At 43.0% G+C, this 9,261-nt stretch overlaps 1 protein-coding gene across 2 annotated transcripts in view; it reads right to left on the reverse strand.

Annotated features, from left to right (window-relative positions):
* The window catches only part of Dnah6 (dynein axonemal heavy chain 6), a 191,083-nt gene extending 185,300 nt beyond the window's left edge, over positions 1-5,783 (reverse strand). For both annotated transcript variants that reach the window (XM_076939926.1, XM_034511794.2), the window contains exons 1-2: positions 5,603-5,783; positions 2,785-3,020 (exon numbers count right to left, since the gene is read on the reverse strand). In XM_076939926.1, coding sequence (XP_076796041.1) covers positions 2,785-3,012 — 228 coding nt within the window. In that variant the 5' untranslated portion in view covers positions 3,013-3,020; positions 5,603-5,783. The remainder of the gene's footprint in view (positions 1-2,784; positions 3,021-5,602) is intronic.
* Between the last annotated feature and the right edge of the window lie 3,478 nt (positions 5,784-9,261).

Consider the following 9,261-nt stretch of genomic DNA (forward strand, 5'->3'; position numbering starts at 1 on the left):
GACATATATTTATATAAAACATTCATACATGTTAAATAAATATATATTGCAGAGCTATAAATCGACACGGACATCTTAAAGAAGATTCAGGTATTCTCTAAAAATGGTGCTAGCAAATAAGAATATGGGACAATTTTAATATCAAAAAGCAGGCTCTTGTTGATTTTAAATACCATGAAATTTTAAAGCCATGGAGCATGGAGATGGCTCAGCAAACAGAGACACTTGCTTTCAAACCTGATATCCTGAGTTCAATTCCTGGGGCCTACCTGTCGGTGAGAACTGACACCCACAAACTGTCTTCTGACCTGCATATGCCTCTCCCATGCGGCACAAGTCCCCAAAAAATGTAATTCAAAAAGCTTAAGTAATTAAAGATATTCTAAGATAAGTTTACAGCCTGCAGGGAACTGTTCTTGTCTGCAAGCCAAGGTATCCGAGAGTAAAGTGTTATGATGCTCGCAACCCACTTTAAATGATAAAGCAACAAGCACACGTGGGTGTGCAGACAGGCATAAAGTAAATGGGACAACACGTGAGCAATTCTTGAATCTGGGTGGGAGGTGTGTAAGTGTGTGCACTGTCCCTTCAGCATTTCCGTATATTTGAAACCGGATTTGATTTGGGGTTTTTTAGAGCTAAGTAGTAAAAATTGCAAAAATGGAACAGATTCATACTGGTTACGGTATTAGTTACAGTCTCTATGCAAGGAGAGCGAGACTGGAGTGGGGTTTGTAACACTGGGACACTGGAAGAGTCTGCAGCTCCCAGGAGATGGCGCTTGTATGTGAATTTCAGCGAGCAAGTTCCTGCTCCCTCTTCTGAGGACCATGCCTGGCATCTGTAACACTGATTCTTCTGAAAACAAACTTTATTCTGGGCCAACAAGAGAGCTCAGTGGATAAGAGTGTTTGCAGCCAAGGCTTAAGGCTTAAGACCTGCATTTAATCCTCTGAACCCATAGGAAGAAGGATAGAACTGATCTCCGTAAGTTATTCCCACTCACACACTAAATATATATAAAAATATTTTTTAAAAATTAGTCAAAATTCAACACTGTTAATGCTGCTTATTATATTATTCCTTAAGGTGTTTATCTTATATAATTTTTATCTTATATAATTTTTTATAATAAAATAGAGACAAAATAAATTTAATGTATTGTAAACTATTCAAAATCAATGGTAAACATCAACTACCCTAAGTACAAAAATCCTAAAGCCACTATTAAAATAAAAAAATAAGATCATTAATATCACTATCATCTTTAGTATTTGTCTTGGTTACTGTTCTGTTGCTGTAGATACCATGACCAAGGCAACTTACAGAAGAAATCATTTAGCTGGGGGCTTGCCTATGGTTTCAGAGGGTGAGTCCCTGACCATCATGGCGGGGAGCAAGGCAGGAAGTGGGTAAGCATGACGCCAGAGAAGTAGCTGGGAGTTATCATCTGACTCATGAGCAGAAGACAAAGAGGGAGAGAGATTTTTGAAACCTCTAAGTCTCTCAAATTGTTCCTCAAGCTGAAACCAGACATTCAAATGTATGTGGGGATCAGTCTCATTCAGACTACCACAGTATCCAATTCTTAGTTTTTGTCAGGGTGCCGAGAACAATTGCCTTAAAGTTCGGATCTGGAATGCTCCTTAAATGCTTATCTGCTGAAGGCTTGGATCTCAGCCAGTGATACTACTAAGAAATGGTAGAGACTAGAAGCTGGGGCCCACTTGAGTGAAGCAGGATGTCTGGAGCATACATTAAAGGGTGTGTATGGTGCTTGGCTCCTTCCTTTTCCTTTCCTTCTGTTTTCTGGATGCCACAGCCTCCTCCATCACATGCTCCATCAACACCTTACTCTGCCTTGTTGCAGGTCCAGAGCAATAGAGCTGGCTGCCCATGGACTGAAGCCTATGAAGCGTGAGCCACAGTATATCTCTTCTCTTTAAGTTGATTTCCTCGGGTATTTTGTCACAGTGACAGAAACTTATAGAATGAAGATTCAGAGAAAAAAAGCTTTGTATCACAGATAAATGTTTTAAGTGTTATGGGCCACAGAGTTTCTATTATAACCATACACTTCTGTCGTGGCAGCAGAAAAGAAGTCTTGGGTGTTATGCAAATAAATGGAAATGGCAGCAATCAATGCAAAGGGTGAGGGAGTTCATTTTGACCTGTGGGTCATAGTTTGAAAACTAAATAAACTAATTGGCTCAGTTATAAAGGCAGGAGGATTAGAATTAGTTATATCTGTTATTTACATATATCTGTGATATATATATATATATATTGAAAACAAAAGCTAAACATTAAATACAAGAATTTAAAAGGACATTACTGACAATAAACAGAATTTCTTAATTTTATTCTGTGTATGTGTTGAGTATGTGTGCACTACATGTGTGTGGATGCCCATAGCATCCAGAAGTGGGTGTTGTATTCCTAGAGCTGTAATTACAAGTGGTTGTGATAGGAATTGAACTTGGGAACTGCAGAAGAATTGAACTCGCCTCCATTATGAGCAGAAAGAATAGTTCTATCTTTCTGGAGGGCAACTCAAAGCACTTTTCAGAATTATGCTGGAGGCAGAGGCAGGCAGATTGATGTACTTTCAAGGCCAGCCTGGTCTACATAGCAAGTTTCAGATCAGCCAGGGATACATAGTGAGAACCTATCTGAAAAACTGTGTGTGTGTGCTTGTATGTATGTGTTTGTGTTTATTGTATGTTTGTGTATATATGTATATATGTGTGATCTATTTGCTTGGGGTTTCCTTTTTGAACTTACCAGAGGCTCCAGTTTCACAGGCTGCTGTCTTTTTCTGGTTCTTTCTTGAGCTTTCGTGGTGTGCCTAAATACCAGGGTTTGAGGTTCAGGTTCATTTTCTTTGAGTGTTACATAATTCAGAATTCCTTTTGCTTTGATTTTGTTTAGTCTGGTAAGCACAGGATTTCCTTCTTCCTGGTGTTCAGTACTTTTCAGGTCAATTTCATTCTCTGTGCCTTGGAAAGCCATCCTTATTCCTACACAAATGAAAAGAAAAGATGTCAGGTTAGACAAAAGAACTGGGGAGAGGCATCGGGAGCCAAGAGAGCCCTAAGAACCAGGGAGAACTGAATTCACACGCTTACCCACAAAGAAAACCAGGCAAAGCTCCTCCCCAACAGAGGGCTTGGACCAGAGCGGTAACAACTGAGACGTTTTACCAAACTCCAGACTTGGAAGAAAAGGGCGTTTCTACATTTCTCACTACATTTTTCAGATCTGAGTACAAATAACATTTCCCGAGGAATTTGCTTTTTTAAATGCAGGTCAGGGGTCTGGGGAGATGGCTCTGTCTGTAAACTGCTTGCTACACGGGTGTCTTAGTGTTTCTATTGCTGTGGTAAAACTGACCAAATGCAACTTGGGGAGAAAAGGGTTTGTTTCATCTTACAGCTTGTAGTCCATCTTGAAGGGAAGTCAGAGCAGGGGACCGAAAAGTCAGGAGTTGAAGCAAAAGGCGTTAGGGAAGATTGCTTCCTGTTTTTGCTCCTCCTGGCTTCCTCAGCTTGCTTTCTTATGCACCCAGGATCACCTACTCAAGGGTGGCACAGCCTGCAGTAGACTGCACCTTCCTACATCAGTCATCAGCCAAGAAAATGCTGCACAGACAAGCGTTTAGGCCAATCTTACAAAGGCGTTTTCTTAGTTGGGAGTCCTTTCCAAATAACTCTAGCTTGTGTCAAGTTAACAAAACAAACAAACAAACACCCAAACAGGACATCAAGCATAAGGACCTAAGTTTGGACCCCTAGCTTCCATGTAAAAAGCAAGGCTTTGAAAGCGTTGCATGTAACCAAAGCACTGGGGAGTAGAAGCAGACAGGTGAATTCTAGGGCTTGCTAGCCAGCCATGGATTGGTGGTTTTTTTCACACACACACACACACACACACACACACACACACACACACACACACACATCCCTTTCCCCACATTGGGTCCACGGTTTGGGAAGGGAAGGCCTTCCCGGCCACGTGTGACTATGGCTGAGGCATCGTCTCTGTTGAGCTGCTTGAGGAGTGTTTCTGTGGGGCTGTTATTCGTGGTGGCTGTAGGCTGGGGCAAGAAGGAGGGGCCTGGCAGCTGCTCAGGGACTGCAAGCCAAGCTAGCCAAACTCCAGATTCAGTGAGAGACCCTGTTTCAAAAAACAGTGGAGAGGCAATTAAAGAAGATAACCCAATATCAGTCTCTAGCTTCCCTTATGCACATGCAAAGGTACACACACAGGTTTACACACACACACACACACAGAGTTAAAAAAAAAAAAAACGTCTTGAATCAGGTATTGACATACCTATGTTTTAATCTAGCTCAGTGCCAATAGGAATCAAAGGCCTTTTATGCAATTTTAACTTCTCTAGTAAGCCTATGAGAAATGAGAGGTTTCACCACCCACAATTCCCTCTTCCTTCTCTCTCCTCCACCCGAGCAAGATGCCCAAAGAAAGCCAAGGGGAAGAAGGTGACCCTGGCCCCAGCCGCCATCATCGTCGTCAAGAAACAGGAGGCCAAAAAGGTGGTCAATCATTTGTTCGAGAAAAGGCCCAAGAACTTGGGCATTTGAGCAGGACATCCAGCCCAAAAGAGATCTAATATGCTTCGTTAAATGGCCCTTACATCATGCTGGCGGCAAAGAGCCATCCTCTATAAGCGGCTCAAAGTACCTCCTGCCATTAACCAGTTCACTCAGGCCCTGGACAGGCAAACAGCTACTCAGCTGCTTAAGCTTGCCCACAAGTACAGGCCAGAGACAAAGCAAGAGAAGAAGCAAAGGCTACTGGCCCGTGCTGAGAAGAAAGCTGCTGGCAAAGGGGACGTCCCAGCTAAGAGACCACCTGTCCTCCAAGCAGGAGTTAGTACAGTCACCACCTTGGTGGAGAACAAGAAGGCTCAGCTGGTGGTGACTGCCCAGGATGTAGACCCCATTGAGCTGGTGGTTTTCCTGCCTGCCCTGTGTCGAAAGATGGGGGTGCCTGACTGCATCATCAAGGGAAAGGCCAGGCTGCGGCGCCTGGTCCACGGGAAGACATGCACCACTGTTGCCTTCACACAGGTTAACTCGGAAGACAAGGGTGCTCTGGCTAAGCTGGTGGAAGCGATTAGGACCAATTATAATGACAGATATGACGAGATCCGCCGCCACTGGGGAGGCAACGTCCTGGGTCCTAAGTCTGTGGCTCGCATTGCCAAGCTGGAAAAGGCAAAGGCTAAAGAGCTCGCCACTAAACTGAGTTAAAAATGTACACTTGAGTTTTCTGTACATAAATATAATTACAAAATAAAAAAAAAAAAAAGAAACGAAAGGTCTTGATTTTAATGATGTGCTTTACCTAACATCTAATCTAGCATTTCAATACACAATGGTGCACTGTGAGGTTATATCTTATTTTTCCGGATGAATTTATGCCTGGCGTCTATTGAATAGGACAGGTCTAGATTTGAACAGTCAGTAAGAGGTCTTAGGCAAGCCTAGCATCTCTAGTCCTCGCATTCCTGTCCCCCAGGATGGTAGGCGATGCTGAGTGTCTTGCTCTGCCCAAGGCTCAGTTCCACTGGACTCACCAAGCGGTTCAACAGCAGCGTTCCTGAAGGGTCTCCAGAGGCTCAGCAATACCTGATGTGGGAACCGAAAGACTAGTCCCAGGAGAAAATGTTTCCCGTTGCTTAGCGACCACTGCGCCACCAAGGACGCTTACTGCGCCAAGGAGGAGCCAGTCGGTCGCTGCTAGCCAGTCTCGCGGAGCTGACCTCGCTCTCCCTAACCTGGAGCGCGCCAAGTAATTGAGCCAATCGGTGTCCCCAGATCGTTTGACGTCATTAGTTGTCAGGGAGCTGGCGCCACCCAGAGGATTCCTTGGACAGCTTGCACAGCAGGCTTAGGAGGTCCTGTTGTTTTATGTGTTCTTTCGTTTCTGGACAGTTCATGGTCTGCAACCCAAGCTTCTGCAGGAATCTGTTGTCTCTCAAGAAGCTCAAGTCTGACTTGACGTTCGCCCACATCTTAAAATACCGAGGTGAAAGATTCAAGAGCCTCAGAAGAAGCTTGGACGGACTGTGGAAGACTTTTCATTTACTTTGGGGAACAGCTTCACGGTTTGGCAAAGGCTGTTTTTCAACCTACACAATGTTTTTCCCTACAAAATGTCGTGGTCACCGCTGGAACTACTTTCTTTTTCTCCTGCCCTTTTTATCGTGCTCATGCCTTGGATGGCCACCCCTTAACAGAAGCCGAGAAACCAGCATTTAGCACGCTCCTTTGACCCCATCGTTCTTCACGTCGATGACGTAGAACTGGAGTCTAGATTGCAGATCACTCTATCTACCCCACCTCTCCTCACACACCACCTGACTACTGAGCTGACATTTTGTCTCTTGCCATATGAAGTGTGCAGGGAACATATTGCAATGTTCACAAAACATTTTATGTGTGCATGGTGTGTGTGTGTGTGTGTGTGTGTGTATGTGTGTGTGTGTGTGTGTAAGTTCTACAGTGTGTATGTGGAGGCCAGAGGGGAATTTACAAGAGTTCAGCTCCCTCCTTCCATTATGTGGATGCTGGGGATGAAAGTCAGGTCACCAAGCTTGGCAGCATGTGCCTTTAACTGCTGAGCCATCTCACTGGCCCTATGGAGGAGTGTTTAAACCATCTATATATCTATATATATATCTATGAGCTTCTAAAAAAGCCAAGTTGCCAACTTCATATATATCTATATATATCTATATATCTATATCTATCTATCTATATATATATACCTATATATCTATATATACCTATATATATACCTATATATATCTATATATATACCTATATAGATATATAGATATAGATATATAGATAGATAGATAGATAGATAGATAGATAGATAGATATAGATATATATGAAGTTGGCAACTTGGCTTTTTTAGAAGCTCATAGCTTTAACATGACACATTTTATGAGTGCACACTAATTTAGCGGCAAAGGTCTTACTAAATGACAAAGGTCTGATGTTAGAAGAAAGATAAACAGGAAAGACCCCTTAGGCATGCTAAGGCTTCCAAACAACAGGGTGCACAGCATTAGAAGGGCAGCCCTGGGGCCAGAGCTTATCCTTGGGAAACCAGAAAGCCTCAGGCTCTCAGTCTGTCTCTCCTTACTTTTTGGCATTTTGCACACATCCTTATATGGTGTGCTATTCCTTCCCAGACCTGCAGTTCCCCACCATGAACTTTAGGGTACATGCTGTGGGCTGGAGAGGGCTTCCAGGAAGGTAGGATTTTGTACTTCCACAAAGATCACCTTCTGGGATCTGCCAGGTTGGAAAGTGTTTGAATTTCAGAGAACATGGGGTGGGGTGGGGTGGGGGCGGGGTGGGGGGTGGGAGTGGGGACGAACAGAGGGGGAGGGGAGAGAGAGAGAGAGAGAGAGAGAGAGAGAGAGAGAGAGAGAGAGAGAGAACCCCTATGCCTCAGTAGGCTGAGGGGTCACATTCCACTCTCACCACTCACAGGAATTTCAACTTTGCCCCATTTGGCAGAACATCTGGATATCATCTGGCCTCGAGGCTGTCAGCTGGATTTTCCGGGATTCCCTGCCTGCTGTTGACTCAGTTTGCTCAAAACAGCTTGCCACGGTGTATAACGTGTCAACGTTTTTTAAAAAGTGGACAGGGATAGCTTGATTTGTTATTGTGTTTCTATTTCTAGAATTTTAAAATTTAAAGTCTGGGTTTTTCTTCACTTTATTTATTTCCAAACATATGGTCTTGTCTTTGTAGATAATACGCCTAATGCAGAAATTAGAGGCAGTGATTTTAAAAATCAAAGTCATTGTTGATCATATTCCATTAGTCTCGGATACTTGTGACCCTGTCTCAAACTAAATCAATAAGATAAAATGTACAACAGACTGTTCAAGACTTAGAATGTCCCTGGTGGTGGCGGCACATGCCTTTAAACCCAGAACTTGGGAGGCAGAGGCAGAGGCTAGTGAATCTGTGAGTTAGAGGCCAACCTGGTCTACAGAGCAAGTTTTAGGACAGCCAGGGCTACACAGAGAAATCCTTATCTCAACAAAACAAAACAAACAAAAGTAAATAACTAAACAAAAAAACAAAAAGACTTAGAATGTAAGAAATAATGTAAAATATCTCACTAATTTTTTGTATTATTACAAAATTTTTAGGTAAGTTGGGTCAAATAAAAATATAATTAAAATAAAAAACAAAATGTGTTAACACCAATGGATTTTCTTTTTAAAAATATTACACGAACATTTTGTTTATTCATTTATTTGTCTGTTTATTTCTTTCGTGTGACTGTGTGTCACCATGGCCCACACGTGGAAGTCAATGGACAACATTGGAGAGCTGGCTTTCTCTTTTCACTATGTAGGTCCCGGGAATCAAACTTCAGGTTTCCAGGCTTGGTAGCTGGGATGAGTTGCCAGCCCCACTGCTGGTTCTAAAAATTGTGTTTTCTACTCATGTTATTTGAGTGCAGTGAAAAGCAGAATATACTGACACTATTTTGAAGAAGATTAAGTATTCTTTTTAATTTTTTAAGTTTTCTCTTATGATTATGGTTGTTTTGCTTTCATGCATGTCTGTGTACCTCACGCCTGCCGGGTACCCTTGGAGGTCAGAAGAGGAGGTCAGAGCCTCTGGAACTGGAGTTAGAGATGGTAACGATCTGCTTGTGGGTGCTGGGAATCGAACCTGGATCCCCTGGAAGAGCAGCCAATGCTTTTAGCTACAGAGCCATCTTTCTGGCACCTGAATTCATAATTTTATAATGTGACAAAATTAATTTTTTGGTAGTGCATTGTCTGTCTTAGGGTTCCATTGCTATGAAGAGACACCATGACCAAGACAATTCTTATAAAGGCAAACATTTCATTGGGGCTGGCTTACAGGTTCAGAGGTTCAGTCCGTTATCAACTATAACAGGAGCCTGGTAATATGCAGGCAGACACGGTGCTGGAGAAGGAGCTGAGTGTTCCGCATCGTGATTTGAGGCCGCCAGAAGAAGACTGTTTTTCAGGCAGCTAAGAGGAGAGTCTCAAGGCCCCGCCCACAGTAACACACTTCCTGCAATTAGGCTACACCTACTCCAACAAGGCCACATGTCTTAATAGTCCTAATAGGGCCACTCCATGGGCCAAGCAAATTCAAACCACCACATGCACCAAGCCTTAAAAATATATATAAATGACATTGTTTCTTGGGATTTGGGAAAAA

The sequence above is a fragment of the Arvicanthis niloticus genome, chromosome 9, assembly GCF_011762505.2.
Source record: "Arvicanthis niloticus isolate mArvNil1 chromosome 9, mArvNil1.pat.X, whole genome shotgun sequence".
NCBI classification, from domain to species: domain Eukaryota; kingdom Metazoa; phylum Chordata; class Mammalia; order Rodentia; family Muridae; genus Arvicanthis; species Arvicanthis niloticus.